At 35.1% G+C, this 16,283-nt stretch overlaps 1 protein-coding gene across 1 annotated transcript in view; it reads left to right on the forward strand.

Moving 5' to 3' along the window:
- Positions 1-14,989, forward strand: part of LOC117107532 (Na(+)/H(+) exchanger beta-like) — a 16,959-nt gene extending 1,970 nt beyond the window's left edge. Inside the window, exons 2-12 of the mRNA XM_033249230.1 lie at positions 8,622-9,085; positions 9,580-9,842; positions 10,246-10,469; positions 10,611-10,810; positions 11,865-11,954; positions 12,569-12,639; positions 13,008-13,232; positions 13,413-13,509; positions 13,658-13,880; positions 14,046-14,096; positions 14,418-14,989. Of these exons, the coding sequence (XP_033105121.1) occupies positions 8,622-9,085; positions 9,580-9,842; positions 10,246-10,469; positions 10,611-10,810; positions 11,865-11,954; positions 12,569-12,639; positions 13,008-13,232; positions 13,413-13,509; positions 13,658-13,880; positions 14,046-14,096; positions 14,418-14,638 (2,129 nt within the window). The 3' untranslated portion in view covers positions 14,639-14,989. The remainder of the gene's footprint in view (positions 1-8,621; positions 9,086-9,579; positions 9,843-10,245; positions 10,470-10,610; positions 10,811-11,864; positions 11,955-12,568; positions 12,640-13,007; positions 13,233-13,412; positions 13,510-13,657; positions 13,881-14,045; positions 14,097-14,417) is intronic.
- Positions 14,990-16,283: the final 1,294 nt, after the last annotated feature.

Raw genomic sequence — 16,283 nt, forward strand, 5'->3', positions numbered from 1 at the left:
TATATATATATATATATAAGCTCTATCATATACCTTTATTTATTTATATATAATGGTATAGGTTCATAGATTCAAACTACCCCGAATGAGAGGATTGTGTCGCTTTTGGTGAGTTTGTCCCTCCAAATTTCCGCTTATATTTGAGAATGATCATAGATCCATCCCACTGATTATAAATCATCTTAGACATGTGGTCAGGTTCATGAAACATTTTATTGCCTACTTCACTACAACATACCCAAAGTGTGTAGTGGAAGTTTTTTGATTAGTGACATAGCTACTTTGCAATTGAAAATTTAAATAACATTGAACTTCAGTCTCCCGAGAATTTCCTATAACAACCACAAGTATTGCTATTTTGATGTTGCGAAAACAAAAAATTGAATTTTAAAGTTTTTCCTGTTTAAGTTTAAGATGAGAGTGCCTTCCTCTAAGTATTTTCTGTAGGAAAGGGCATCAGTGGCGTCGAGAGGGGGGGGGGCGCTCGCTGCCCTGGGGCCCGGGTATACTGGGGGGCCCGGACCAAGATGAAAACTTTTCGGGGTAAGAACAAAATCTCCATAGGCCCCGAGCCCAAGCCAGGATGAAAACTTTTGTTGTAAGAACAAACTCTTAGGAGGAGACTTAATTTGGGGAGCGGCCGAGTGGCGGTCCCAAGTGGAGGGGCCCCCCTATGTGAGATGTTGCCCCGGGGCCCTTACTGGCTCTCGACGCCACTGATAGGCATTGTCAATGTCGCCACAGCCGCTCCATTACCCCGGGAGCATACTTGCAGACGAGGACAGATAGACCTACTCATGTGTGGAAGAAGACAAATTAATGTCATGTAGGCCTATCAGCATCTGTTGTCAAGCATAGGCCTACTTCAACCACAAACACATTCTCCCACTCTCGGTTGGTGCTTCGCAGTCCCATGGCCTCCCTACCCACATTTTCACTTTATCCACCCCTGAAAATTTAGACCACACTCTGCCACCACTTGGTACTAGAGTAAAAAGACATAAATGTGCTTTGTAATAGATTTGTCAACGGTTATTTGACATGATATCTATTAATAGATCCGCTTTACAGCGTGTATATGGCATTAGGTTGTCCCCTAGGAGAACATCTCTCTTGGTTCCTTGGAACTGCTAAGGTCCAAATTGCAGGGGTCTGGAGGCTACTTAGGGGGACGAGGAGGGTCAAGTAAGGCCCAAATGGTCCGGGGAGAAGATCTCAGAAGCTACAGCCTTTTAGATATCTACATCTCGACGTTACTGATGATAATATCTAATAAAATAACATGATAAATCATTCATATTATAACATCATTTTATAATTATCATAATTTAAAACAAAATAATGATATTATTTATAATAATATTTAAAAGCATAAGGAAAAATATTCAGGAACAGCAAGCGGCGTCCGCCATGTTGCTTATGCGAATGATCTCTACTTTGAGTGCCTGTGGAAGCTGATTTTCTTTCGTTGTCAGATTCTTCTGTTATATAATCAAATAATGATAAAAAAAATGCTCAAATAAAGGAATAATAACGTAAAGATCATAGATACTATACCATTTAAAAAAAAAATATTTATGACTACATATATATAAATAATGGTAGAAACAATGCCATATATAATAATAATAATAATAATAATAATAATAATAATAATAATAATAATAATAATAATAATAACAATAAGAAAGGCTGCATAGGCAAATGATACCGTACATAAATTGAAACTCGAAGATTTTATAATTTACCACAACTTTATTGAAAATATAGCGTGTACTTCCGGTTATTAACCCTTTTCATGCTTTGCCAGGTAAGAAAACAAACACAAATAAAGTATAAATCAAATAGATAATAATACAGTCCGAAATGATAACGTACGGGCCTATGTGGTCTAAACGGTATGATGCTCACCGAGATAGCGAGAGATTGCGGGTTCGATTCTCACCGGAGACCTCCTTTTTCTATAAGTCTATATTTCTAGTTAAAATAGGAATTGTTATTCTGCCATGGTTAATTATTTTTTTATTAAACAGTTACTATCTTTCCATAGATTTATTTCCATAGTATTCCACTGTATGCCATTTAATGTAAGGCAAGATTATATAGCACTAATTAACTAGACTTATCATGTTTGCCTAACGTTAACTAAACATATGCTACTGTCAAGAAGCATACTATTTAACCAATTTCTATTTACAAACTGAGTGCACAAACAGTAAGAATAATAAAAATAATAAAACTAAACAAGCAACCTTCATTGTTACCAGGGAGAAAGCTCTCTTCTGATTGGTTGGCTGTTGAAAGAACGTCACGCTTAAGTGTATCACAGCCTATCTTTGCAGTTATGCCCTTTTGCCTTGGGAATTTACTGAAATTGTGTAGTCATGCCATTTTGCCATGCCCCTATCTAGCCCGGGGGACACTTTTTTAAAATTTGTTTGTGTACATGTGTAACATGATGTACTGATCCCACTAGGCTATATAACTCAATTTCGCCCAAAAATGTCAGTTATGCCCTTTTTCCATGCGGGGGGGGGGGGGGGGGGGGTATAGGACAGCTGGGTAAGTTAGAAAAGCTTATATGTCGCAGCTTGGAAATCATCTTTTTTTACTTTATTTTTTAAATTCCTCTTTTGTTACGTCTCAATTAATATTTATTCATTGCATTAATCAATTTGATATTGCTGGGGTTTTTTAATCGCTTGATTTGTGAGGTTATTAAAGGTTCCCATTGTACACTAGTCATTTTACACTTTCAGTCAACAATACAGTAGTTCAGACGAACTTTTGAGCCTTATGAATTTCCTGGTTGAGAGGTTAAGTTTTTAGTCAAGTCATTTTATGCTTCAATGTATATACGATGCAATAGATTTGAAATCAATATTAATATACTATGTAATTCATAGTTCTTCATTTTACGTAGACCTACATTGTGTTCCTTCGATATGATATACGGTATTAATAGAAATAAAGAATGAACCTTTCCGGACCGTTAATCAAACCTATAACAACTGACACAAACATGACCTGAAAACGTACGTTTATGGTGTGATTTTATATAGAAATAAGGTAAAATTTGAAACAAAGATTGCATATCAGAGATATATAACTGATTTAGCAAATAGGTGCTCAGATAATGGTAAGGCCTTTTGGTCATATGTGCGTAGTCGAAGAGCACAACCTGTACCATCTAATTTTAGAATTAACGAGACTACGATTTGTAATGCATCTCAGATTGCTCAAGCATTTAATGATTATTTTTCTTCCAACTTCTCTGAACAAGCGACTCCTAACACTCCTGAGCTTTTGTGCAGGGACCATGCTGGCATATTTCCTTTTTTAGATAATATTCAAACCTGTAGTCATGAAATTCTTAAACTGATAAATAAACTTAAATTTGGTAAAAGTCCTGGTCCGGATGCCATAACAACATCCATGCTGAAGATATTTGCAATCTATATATCTGAGCCACTCAGCCGACTTTTTAATATTTCTTTGAAGCTTTGAAGAGAAATACCTACAGATTGGAAGCGTGCGAGCATAGCACCTGTGCACAAGGCTGGTAGCAGGTCTTGCATTGCAAACTATGGACCCATCTCGCTTTGTTCTGTAGTTGGAAAATTAGAAAGAGCTGTATCAAACCACTTAGAAATCTACATGAATACATTTGGACTTATTCCAATTACCAACATGGTTTATTGAGTGGCCGTTCATGCACTAACCTGGTTAGGGCTGTTGACCATCACTGGGCTAAAATAATGGACGAAAGAAAGCCCCCTCACATAGACGTGATATTTTTGGAATGGAGTAGTGCTTTCGACACCGTTAATCGCTCCATTCTCCTAAACAAACTTCATAATTTGTGGGCAGGTCTGGAAATGGTTTAAGTCATTCTTGTATAACCGTACTCAAAAAGTTAATTATCGGGGTGCTTCCTCCTATTCATCTGATGTAACGTCTGGAGTTCCACAAGGGTCTGTTTTGGGACCAATCTTGTTTAATTTATTTGTTCTCGACTTACCTGATATTGTTAAGTCCCATATTCCTTTATATGCTGATGATACAGTCCTATACTGTGCTATCAGATCTCAAAATGATGAAACAATACTTCAAAATGACATAAAGAACGTTAATGAATGGAGCAAAAATAATGGTATATGCGCCTTAATCCGTCTAAATGTAAAATGATGAAAATCACTCGCTCATCAGTAAATATAAATTCCATAAAAACTTACCATCTTGATAACACAGAACTCTCTATTGTAAATAAACACAAATATCTTGTGATTACTATTTCTTCTAAACTTAGCTGTGGGGATCATGTCAATGCTATTACTACCAAGTCTTAATAAACGTCTAATTCCGTTTAACAATCCATCTGTCACTCTCAAACTCTACACAACTCTTGTCCGTCCCGTACTTGAATATGGTGTACGAGCGTGGTACCCATATCAATCTGGCCACATACATAAGCTTGAGAGTATACAGAGAAGGGCTACAAGAGCTTGTTTTCCTTTTAAAAGTTGCTATTCATCTTATGAAGATAGGCTAATTAAACTTAATTTGATTTCAATTAAAGATAGATTTGATATGCAAGTGCCTATTTTGTTTATATCACCTTGACATCTTCTCGTATATTTCTATTAATGCGCTACATACAGACAATCTTAAATTTTCTCATTCCTTTGCCAGGACAAATACTTTTAAATACTCAATTTTTAATTCATTTCCTAGATTATGGGAGACATCACCTGCTGACCTTCGAAATTCTCTCCTTAATACTAGTTACAAATATTTTCTTAGCAATCTGAATGAACACTACGCTAACTCTTAATTTTTTTAATTTTTTAAATCTTTCTGAAGAATTTTATATTGTATGTATTGTGTTTTTCTTGTAAAGGGCCTCCACTCGACAGTGATTGATTTTACCTTTGGAGTGTCCTGTCTCTGTTTTTTTTACTTTTGTGATTGTTCTTTGTCGTTTCTGTTTATGTACATTTTAATTGTTTGAGACAAATAAATGAAATGAAATTTTGGGAAATTTGAATAAATCAAATGGCAGAGCATGATGGAAAGAATGGAGATACGAACAATATTAATCCGTATGAAGAGCTGTAATTTTTTGGACTTTTAATCGCAAGTTCGGATACAGCCCGTTAAGGAAGGGTGGGGTGTGAATGTGTGTGAGCGAAGCGAGAGTCTTTGAGCAGAGCCCCTGTTGGAGGTACAAGGGGGGTGAATTTTCCTAATATAGCATTGTACTACCCGCTGCTATTTGGGGATCAGATTCAACACTAGCCACACATTAAGCGCAAGATCGGTGGGCTAGTGGTTATGGCACAAAACTAGTTGTCTGGAGGTCGTGGGTTTGATTCCCACCCGAATCACTTGCAATGTTCTGTGAACGTAGGCGTATTACGATAACACGTCCGGAAGGGAGAAAAAATCACTCCTATTTAAATTCCTGACGCGAACAACTTCGAAATAAAATGACTGCAATTTAAAATTCATATAAACGGGGTAATGGATGACAATTATATACGGTAACGATATCTTCATGTAGTAAAAATGGCTATTAAAATCAAAGCAATTCATTTCGTTATATGGTCAAATATAATATTAATATTACAGAACGAACAATAAAACCAGCAAGACATCCATTAGTATTCAGACAGGAACAGACAGGAACATAATAAGCATTTTCGTAAAATGAACTGCGCATGCTCATATCAAGGTCAATTGACATAAACATACATCACATACACACACGGGCGTACGCAATTCAGACTGCAAAATGACATATTTAGTAGAAGCATAAGAGAAAATGTTCTCTATGGCAGAAGCGAACTTGATCTATGTTACGCTTTCTTCTATTGCTGTACTGCTTGTTATACTAACAGGTCTAGTTTAAAAAGTCTTGATTTCATCTTTTATGATTTTTCCTATGTACAGTATTTTCATTATCTTGTTTACGTTTTGATATTTGACTTTGTAAATCTGTTTATGAATTGGTTTTGCAAAGCGGCCATGTGAAAAATATGGTGGTGCAATTTTATTCCTTTAATATATTTACTTTTATGGGCCTATAGATCCAGAAAATCAACACACTATTCTTAGGGTACTGTATAATTGTTAATATTGAGTATACTGCGCTTCCGCAGATGTAATGTATTCTGTGGCATGTGGCAGTGAAATTTTTATGTAAAATGGAATGTGTTAATGGATTTTTTTCTGTAAAATTGAATTTGTTAAGGTTAATTTCAGTTAATTAATATATATATATATATATATCTATATATATAGTAGTATATAGTAGTATAGTAGTATAGTATATATATATATATATATATATATATATATATATATATATTTGTAAGATTTAAGTATTTGCCTAGCAAAATTTTATAACTGATTTACTGTTTACCCAAGTGCCACTTTCTCAATCTTTGAAACAATAAAAAAGACAGTAGTCCGAACCTGAAACTATGGCTGTACTAATATTGATAATGATAATTACTTCCTTTTTGTGATAATGATTTCATACATCTTTAAGTTTATCTGTATTGTTTATCAGAAAAGTGTAATCAGTTATTTAATGTAATGGCTGGAATTTTGTTTTGCGCCTTTTCTTTTGAACATCAAAGCGCTTAAATTCCACTTTATATGCACTGAATTTTCCTATTCCCGTCTGATCACTATACATATAGTGCCTCCGACTTTTTACTCTTGAGAATATGTGCTGTTACACGATTTGAACCCAGGGCCTCGGGATTGGAACAGGCATCTTAACCACCAAGCTACATCTTAAATACATAATAACTTATTTGGGGTATTTGTTTGTAACAGATATGTAGTCCTAATTCGTCTTTTGTACATAATAGTGGCCTAATGATGATGGTGGTGGGGGTAAGGTTAAAGATGACGGTGAAAATGACGATATAAGTAGTCCTGTACAGGGGTGGCGCCAGGATTTGCCCGACGGGGGGGGGGGGGCGAGGGGAGCGAGGTCCACGACGAGGGTGCCGATGCCCCCGACAAGGGTTCAGATTTCCCCGACAAAAGCAATGTGGGCGTGGTCAAGCTTCGATAAAAGGTTTTGAAAGTGGTCCAGGGGGCGAAGCCCCGAAAATTTTGACAATTTAGGGGTTTTCAAAGGCTTAAGATGTGTATAAGAGACAGATGTCAATGCTATTACTACCAAGTCTTAATAAACGTCTAATTCCGTTTAACAATCCATCTGTCACTCTCAAACTCTACACAACTCTTGTCCGTCCCGTACTTGAATATGGTGTACGAGCGTGGTACCCATATCAATCTGGCCACATACATAAGCTTGAGAGTATACAGAGAAGGGCTACAAGAGCTTGTTTTCCTTTTAAAAGTTGCTATTCATCTTATTAAGATAGGCTAACTAAACTTAATTTGATTTCAATTAAAGATAGATTTGATATGCAAGTGCCTATTTTGTTTATATCACCTTGACATCTTCTCGTATATTTCTATTAATGCGCTACATACAGACAATCTTAAATTTTCTCATTCCTTTGCCAGGACAAATACTTTTAAATACTCAATTTTTAATTCATTTCCTAGATTATGGGAGACATCACGCATGGCGCCACCCCTGGTCCTGTAGGATTTTATACCGCGGAATGTGTGAAAGAATAAAAATGCGCTTGCGATGTTATTTATATCCCTTAAAAAATGAGGGCTTCAGGCATGTTTGAAGGAAATAATTCCTTCTTCGGCTTCTATTTTCTGTAGTGTCCTCAAAACCTGACGTACAATTGCTTATTGTTGTTTTTAGACTAGTCTTGAAAGAAGTAGGCCTACTGCTGCTTGACACCTCTTATGAAACATTATTAAACTGATTGCCAGACTATCTTCTGTACCAAGTAGTAAATTAAAGAAGCGAGGAAAATAACAGTGACAGACGTAAACCTCAGTACATTTGTTCTTGCCAAGAGCATGAATTACAATATTATTATGTCTACTGTGACTTACGAGCTTTGGCATATCAATGTACTTCAACTAAGCCCACCCATTGGATATTGTTGCTAAGGTACCCACAGCACGAAAGCGTTAAAACATACACCCCCCAAACACACACACACATGCGTTTGGGTATATTAGACCAACACGCGTGGAATTATGGAAGAATTAGTTTAAATTTATTTAAAATTTAGTCTAAACTAATTCCTCAATGGTTAGGCACGTGCGTATTCCTGGCTCTGATCTGATTGGTAGGTTGTTAACTTTGATTGACACCCCGGAAAGGTTTATTATTCTATATAGACATAACATATATTTGATTAAAAAAATATAGTGAAATTATTTTAAGGTGTCTGACGATTCATAAATCACAAAAACCAAGAGCTTTAGCATACCGTACTCAACATCAGTTATTACATACAGACATGTCAATACAGACATGTCAATTCTTGTAAATATTTTAAAATTGCAGACATCACAATTCTCACTACCGTCATAACTGAATACAATTTCCAAAAATAGGCCTATACAATTATTATAGTTTTTTTTCTGTTTAAAATCACATTGATAAAATTTCTCCGTACTCCGTAATTTGCTGTTATTAACACACTATTTTTTCATTCCATTAGGCTTTCATTACACTAAGCTACCAAATGTTATCCCAGAGAGCTGCCTCCTAATCCTCGTTGGATTTTTCATTGGTGGCATACTCCATCTGAGTGACAGTGGCTTCGCTGAGCTTTCCAGACTAGATAGCGACTTTTTCTTCCTCGTGCTTCTTCCACCGATCATGCTGGAGGCAGGCTATTTCATGCCGGCACGATCCTTCTTCGACAACCTCGGCACCATTCTTCTTTACGCCGTCGTTGGAACACTCTTTAATGCTATGATGGTCGGATTTACTATGTACGGTATCGCCTCATCTGGCATTGTCAGCGAAAAGATCATCCTGCTGGAATGTTTGGTGTTTGGGAGTCTAATATCTGCTGTTGATCCGGTGGCAGTATTGGTAGTTTTTGAGGAGGTGCACGTTAACGAGGTCTTACATATTTTGGTGTTCGGTGAATCACTTCTTAATGACGCAGTGACTGTGGTAAGTCCAGGGGCATATTTAAAAAAAAATACCCAATTCCAAATATAATTTGAAATTGGAAATTATTAGTATTGACTGGATGGTTATCTAGCTTTTATCTATTGATTGTTAACATTCGTTCGCTCGTTTGTGCGTACGTGCGTTCGTTCACTTAATCAATCACTCAATCATTCATTTCGTCGATGATTCGTTAATTCATTCAATTGAACACTAGAAATCGCACTATAAGTGAGGTACTGTACTCTGAATTTCACTTAAGTTTTACAAGATGCGTTCAACATTTTAAAATATTAAAAGGCAACACTACTTGAATTACCGCAATAAAAAAAGAACAATACAAGTACAATACGGTAACCAACATTGAAGTTGAAGAGACCATACCAGAACTTGTCTGTCCCTTACAATAAGAGAACAAAATAAAACCTTTTGGTATTTTTATGATTTAGCCATTCACATTACTTTCACATAAAACTCAATATTTTTTATTTTTCCAGGTACTTTATCACACATTTGTTGACTTTGTTGAGATATACAGAGAAGTGGGTACAATACCGGGCTCAGATATAGCAAGTGGTTTTGCTAGTTTCTTCGTTGTCAGTATCGGTGGCACATTGATTGGTCTAATCTGGGGCATCATGTCCGCCTTCATCACTCGTTTCACACACAAAGTCCGTGTCATCGAACCAGCTATCGTATTTATTATGAGCTACATGGCCTACCTTACTGCTGAAATCTTCCATTTGTCCGGCATCCTAGCGTAAGTTCTTATTCAATCAATCAATTAATCGGTCATCAATTGATCGATCGATTGAACACTCAATCAACCAATCATTCAATTAGCCAATCAATTAAATCAAGAGCCCTATCAATCACTTATTCAATCAATCAATCAATCGGTCATCGACCGATTAATCAATCAATTAGTCAATCATTTGATCTATGAATCAATCAATAAAATACTGAATCAATCAATCAATTAATCGATCAATTTATTTAAATCAAAAATATGTTTGATAATGCAAAAATTATTATCACCATTAATATAATTATTAATTTATTATTTATATTATGTACTTATTAAAATAGTAAACTTAAATAATATTGTTTTGTAAATTTATTATTACCATTATTATCAATATTGTTAATTATTTTGTTTTCAGTATTGTGTTCTGTGCCATGTTCATGAAGCCGTATGTAGAAGAGAACATCTCGCAGAAATCGCACACAACCATTAAGTACTTCATGAAGATGTTAAGTAGCATCAGTGAAACTATCATATTCATCTTCTTAGGCATAACAACCCTGGTGGACTCTGATCAACATAAGTGGGACACAGCTTTTGTCATTTTCACCCTCATTTTCTGTTTGCTATACCGATTTATTGGTAAGAGATACAATAACGTAAGCCTATTATATGTGTGGGTGTGTATGTATGTTATTTCACGTGCCCAAAGTATTAATTTATGTTCGAACTATAAGAATTAGATCAGAAATATAAAATTGTTTTGAATTTTATTTCATCTAGGTGTCATATGGCAGACGTTTTTAGCAAACAAATTCCGATTGGCCCAAGTGACTCACAAGGACCAGTTTATTATGTGCTATGGGGGTATCCGAGGTGCTATAGCCTTTGCACTTGTTGCTCTACTCGAGGAATTTGTTGAAAGTAGAGCGATTTTCTTTACAACGACTATAGTGGTTGTCATGTTCACAGTGTTTATACAGGTACATAAATTTGCTATTATTTCTATAGGCATAATAAGTGAGCTGTCGTGACAAATTGAATTTTGTGGTACGAAAAATGAAAAATGAAATGAGTTTTCGATATATTTTTATAGATGAATATATAAGCATTATTTTGGTTTTTAAATCATGTTCCTAGGTTGAGTAAAAACCGGAGTAAGAACATTTTAAAGTTGAGTTGTCTAAAATCATACTTAAGAGAACATCGCCCCTAAAGTGTGTTGGTTTTCCTATCAATTTTAAAAGTAGCTTTAAAAAATGTGCCTCAAAAACTTGATTACTTTCGATAACTCAATTTGAAACTTTTGCTACTATAAAATATACATATTAAACTTATCAGAAAAATTGAAACCCAATTTTTGTCGAAATTTTCAGATATATTTTCTGGAATATATCAAATTGACCTGGCGTACCACAAGACTCATTTTTTCACGACAGCTCACATTAGGCCTATTATGTATAATTACTCGAAAACAATTGACATAATATAAATATTGTCAAGTCTCATGATTGACCATATTAATAGTTTGGTAGCATGTTAATACCGACAAACAATTTGCATGTAGACGCACTTAAGAATATTTATTATTTTTTTAACTTCGTTTTTGATAATCTCAAAATTAAGGAATATGTTTCAACGTATGAAATTGTTCACTGGTACTCTACCATATAACTCTAAATTTGGCTGTCGCTGTTTTGATTCATAATACAATTATACTTAAAAGCTTGGTTTCCATAAAATCGCTACATGTTATCGCCGACAGTCTTTCGGTGTCGCTGATTTATCGGTCGAATCGGAGACTTTTAGATTCCGTTGGTTACAGATACGCCTTGTGTAAAAACACTGTGGGGCAGGGTTGCAATTTTAACGAAACCATGGCTTTAAATGTCATAAATTGTAAGTGTAATTAAACACCATATTTTCTTATCCTATAGCACATTATGCAGAAGGTTAAATTTACGATTAATGAAGTAGATGAAAACTTTTGTAAAAGATGTCAATTTGCGATAACTACATTTCAACATTCCTTTGTAGGGTAGTACGATCAAACCAATTGTTGAATATTTGAGGGTAAAACGAGCCGATCATCACAAGCCGTCATTAACTGAGCAGATTTATGTGCGGGTGAGTGTAGTGGAATTGTTATTCACACCCTCCAATATTGAAAATAAGCTCATTCTGACTGGCTAATTTTGGATTGATGAGACATGCAATGGGTTGGAAAGGGATGGGGAAGTTTAAAAGAATATTTGAAGCTTTCTGTCTTATCAGTTCAGCTCATATCTTTTTATAATATGATGAGGCATCAATATTATCATCTTTGTAGTAATCATCATCACATTCATCACCCCATGTCATCATCATCATCATCACCATTCTTATCATCATCGGCATCATCACCATCATCCTCAACAACATCAACACCACACACAGTAATGACTATTTAACAACAAACACAAAAATAATCCTCATCAAACATCACGATTAACACAACCAACACCATCATAATATTAATGGTGGTGTAGTGATGGTTTTGATTATGAAGATAATGCCATCATAATACCATCATCTTCACCACAACTACCACCATCACTATAATAACCATGTTGGTGTGGTGATGCCTGATAAAGAGTAGGGAGATGACTACTGTAGAATTACATGAATGCAAGCCAGATATCATACATATTTTATAAGTTTATTACATAAAGTAATCTATCATCTGTAATTAATTATCTTAGATGAATGAGCATCTCATGGCAGGAATAGAGGATGTTCTTGGTCACCATGGACACCACTACTGGTATAAAAGGTAAGCCAACATGACGTAAATTTTAATTGTCAAAATAAACAACTAGAATAGGTAAAAGAACAGGGAATCAGCAAATTATTAATTTGCTGATCCAAACAACGTTATTTTGATTGCCAATTCCTGTTGTTATGGTCGTAAAATTAATCCTCACCCCAACATATTTTATTGCAGTGCCCGCCTTCTGCATCTATGGCCCCTTGGTTGATACTTCTCCGTCAGACTTGATGGATCCCTGGCGGCAAATTCCTGGAGCCACCCTGTGTCTTATATGAATCTTCTGTTTGATTTGAATTATAATCTATTTATATAGAAATATGACCAAATTCAGTTACTGGTCAATAAAAGGAATTTTCAATTGTGTTTTACAGATGGGATGTTCTGAACGAAAAGGTTTTCCAGCACATTCTTATCAGAGAGAAGCACGCTGCTAAGGACACCACCATCATCAAAGTCTTTGAGAAGTTGAACGAGAAGGATGCGCTGGAATACTTGAGAGAGCAGGGAGGCTTCGTGCCATTCGGCAGCAGTCCATCTATGAGTAACCTTCTTGGGGTGGACGAGGATGCAATGGTTGCCATGGAAGAACCAGCAAAGTAAGGCAATACGAATGCATGTCTTGTCAAAAACAAGTTACAGATTTAATAGGATATCTGTTTTTATCTGTTGCACCATAATTAATAATAATATTAGTGATCCATTTGATAGGTCTACATTCGATGTAATAATAATATATTCGCCAATATTTAAATGTTTCTTTGTTTTGTATGTTTTAGGAAAGACAGAAAATCTGTAATTGATTTAGAGAATCAACCAGAGACAGCTCTTGAGGATAACAACCTGGACAAAATCTTCCGACGGCCTAGCAATAGGGTAAGTGGAAAAAGTCATCAAAGCCCAAAATGCTTAGCGGTATTCTGAACATATATAAACAATGTAAACAATAGAATGATGATCAAATGATATTATATTATGTTATATTATATATAATTCCATATCTTCATTTTTTTTTTCACAACAGAAGAGTCACCGTATATCTCGCCATTACTTACCTGATGAAGAAATCTCAGGGCCTAAGAATCTTATGCAGCGAAGTGTGCATCTTCATCTACGGCACATGATGCGCAGTGAAAGAAGGCGGTCACAGAGGAAAGAAGGACTGTACGAATCACCACGAAATAGTCGACTACAGGTCAGGGGAGCTCATATGAGAAATGGCAGCAAGGAACAATTACTAAGAGAAGGTACGTGATTAAAATACAATGTTCTGCTAAGCCCCGACGCTTGGATATTGTTGCTAAGCTCCACGAAAGTACAGCGTAAGCGGAGGAAACGTGAAACGTACTTTATGAATTGTTGTTTTGTTTTTTTTTATATTGGACTATTTTTATCTATTTTCTTACCTGCAGAAGATGAGACGGTTGCTGAGAGGGAAACCAAGGCGGTTGTCAGAAATGGAGGTATATTGATAGGCCCTGTTTATAATAATAATAATAATGACGATGTTGATGATGATGATGATGAGGTTGATGATGATGATGATGATGATGATGATGAATAGTATAATGGTATTATATACTACTATTTGTATCTTTATGTGCTTCTTGTTTTGAGGATTATGAATAAATTGAAATCGAAATTGAATATTATTAAGGATGATTGATAATGTCAATGGTGGATATTCATGACAAATCAATAGTAATGATATGAGTATGCTGAACTAAGTTTTGAAGGCTGTATTAATACTTACAATTATAATGTAATTCATTTATTCATTGCAGCATCAAATGATAAAGACACAACCTTCCCCTGGAAGAAAGATAGCAAAGTAGAGCATCATCCAGCCCCGTCTGATGGCGAAAATTCTGCGACATATGATGTACCAAAGTCACCGAGAATATCACCAAAGCCTCCCAAAGCCAACCCAAGCCCTAGGCCTAGCCCAAAACCCACACCAGGATCAAGGACTAAGCCACCACAAACTGGTGAAACGAAGCTGTGAGCAGAGACAGAATAGTTTTAGGTCTATTGAATCAATTATAATAACTTTCTAAAAATTAATACTATGCGTCACTCCAGTTTGGAGTATTTGCATTTTTATTCTATTTACACAATACTGTAATCTCACAATAGAATCCGTATTAAACTGAAGCAGTGGTAATATTCTTGAGGTTATCTAGCCTCGGTGACAACGGGTCTAGGGTCAGGCCGGGTGGCAAACACCCAGGACCCTTTGCAAACAGAAGACGTGATTTAACCATTGGCCATGCGACAGAACCATAATGGCATTATAAAATGATTTATATTTCTGCTTTAAATATAAATTGACCAATGGAAGGCAATTAAAAAAAAATCCTTATAGACGTAATAAAATATCTCATTATCTCGTTATAACACTTATGGTATTATTTAGTCACAAGCACAAAGTTTCACCCACAAATTGCCATAATTGATTATAAGAATGTGACGAAAATATGTATTACGAAGTAATTATTAATGCAATACATAGCTGAAGTAACTTAATTAGATTGACACAAACATAAATCCTATCTAAAATTATAAAAAATGTTTACAATGATAAACAATAACTCAACCAGTAGCTGTTTTATTGTGTAATTTTTCACAATTCATTAATTACATAATCCACTGCACACTAACACAAACCCCTCATTTTTTAGGCCTACTCTTTCTCCAAAGCGTTTGTACAATGGTATGTGCATCTATTTTTCCAGATCAATGGGGGAAGATGAAGGCGATACCTTGTAAAATAAGACTACCTTACATTTTATTTTATTTCAATTAAAGTAATAGACAATTGTTTTTATTTTTGTTGTATTCATATACATATAAATAATTATACATATACATATATTTTATAGTTTTAATAACATTGTAGAATATAGTTTATACGAAGGCTGGTCGAAGGTGTAATACCTAAGTATTATTTTATCATTATAATATAGAAGTTGTTTACTCTGCAACACTGAAAAAAGCATGTGATGCTAATGGGAAGATTAAGGAAGTTATCAGTGGCGCTTTGCCTCAGCTGGTAGAGCAGCCGAACGGTAGTCGTAGGTCTTGGGTTTAAATCAGGGTTTTTCTCAACATTTATGTGACAAATGTAATTGTTTCGAAAGCGAGTAATGAAAATGACACAAACACTTTTCAGAAAACTGAGAAAGGATGGATTTTTTTTGAAAACCAAAAGCAAAATACCTAATGTGCTAATGAACCATCAATAAAATGAAATTAATGTATGTTGGCTATAATAATATAATCTGTTAAATATGTTTATATTATATTGATTGGTTTGATTCGATATTGATATGGCTTGATTAGACTGGTGTATTGTGGAGACATTATATTAATGTAGAAGCAAGTCGATTGTATTTCGATATTTTTATGAACAAAATGACAAATAATATACTTTATTTACTTATTCAAAGATAATGATTAATGGATATTATAGATTAGAATATTATAATTAGTTTTCTTTAATAAACAATATAGGCCTATCCGTTCAACGTTCGACTGCTTTACCAATACAGCTGACGACAGTCCAAACTAGTACCAAAAATACTCTAGAAAAATCACATGCTATTGTTGGTAACAACTTAATTAATGACAAAAATTTGATGATATAGGCC

Source organism: Anneissia japonica, unplaced genomic scaffold (assembly GCF_011630105.1).
Source record: "Anneissia japonica isolate Jap-2015-1 unplaced genomic scaffold, ASM1163010v1 scaffold287722_len911783_cov160, whole genome shotgun sequence".
In the NCBI taxonomy this organism is placed as follows: domain Eukaryota; kingdom Metazoa; phylum Echinodermata; class Crinoidea; order Comatulida; family Comatulidae; genus Anneissia; species Anneissia japonica.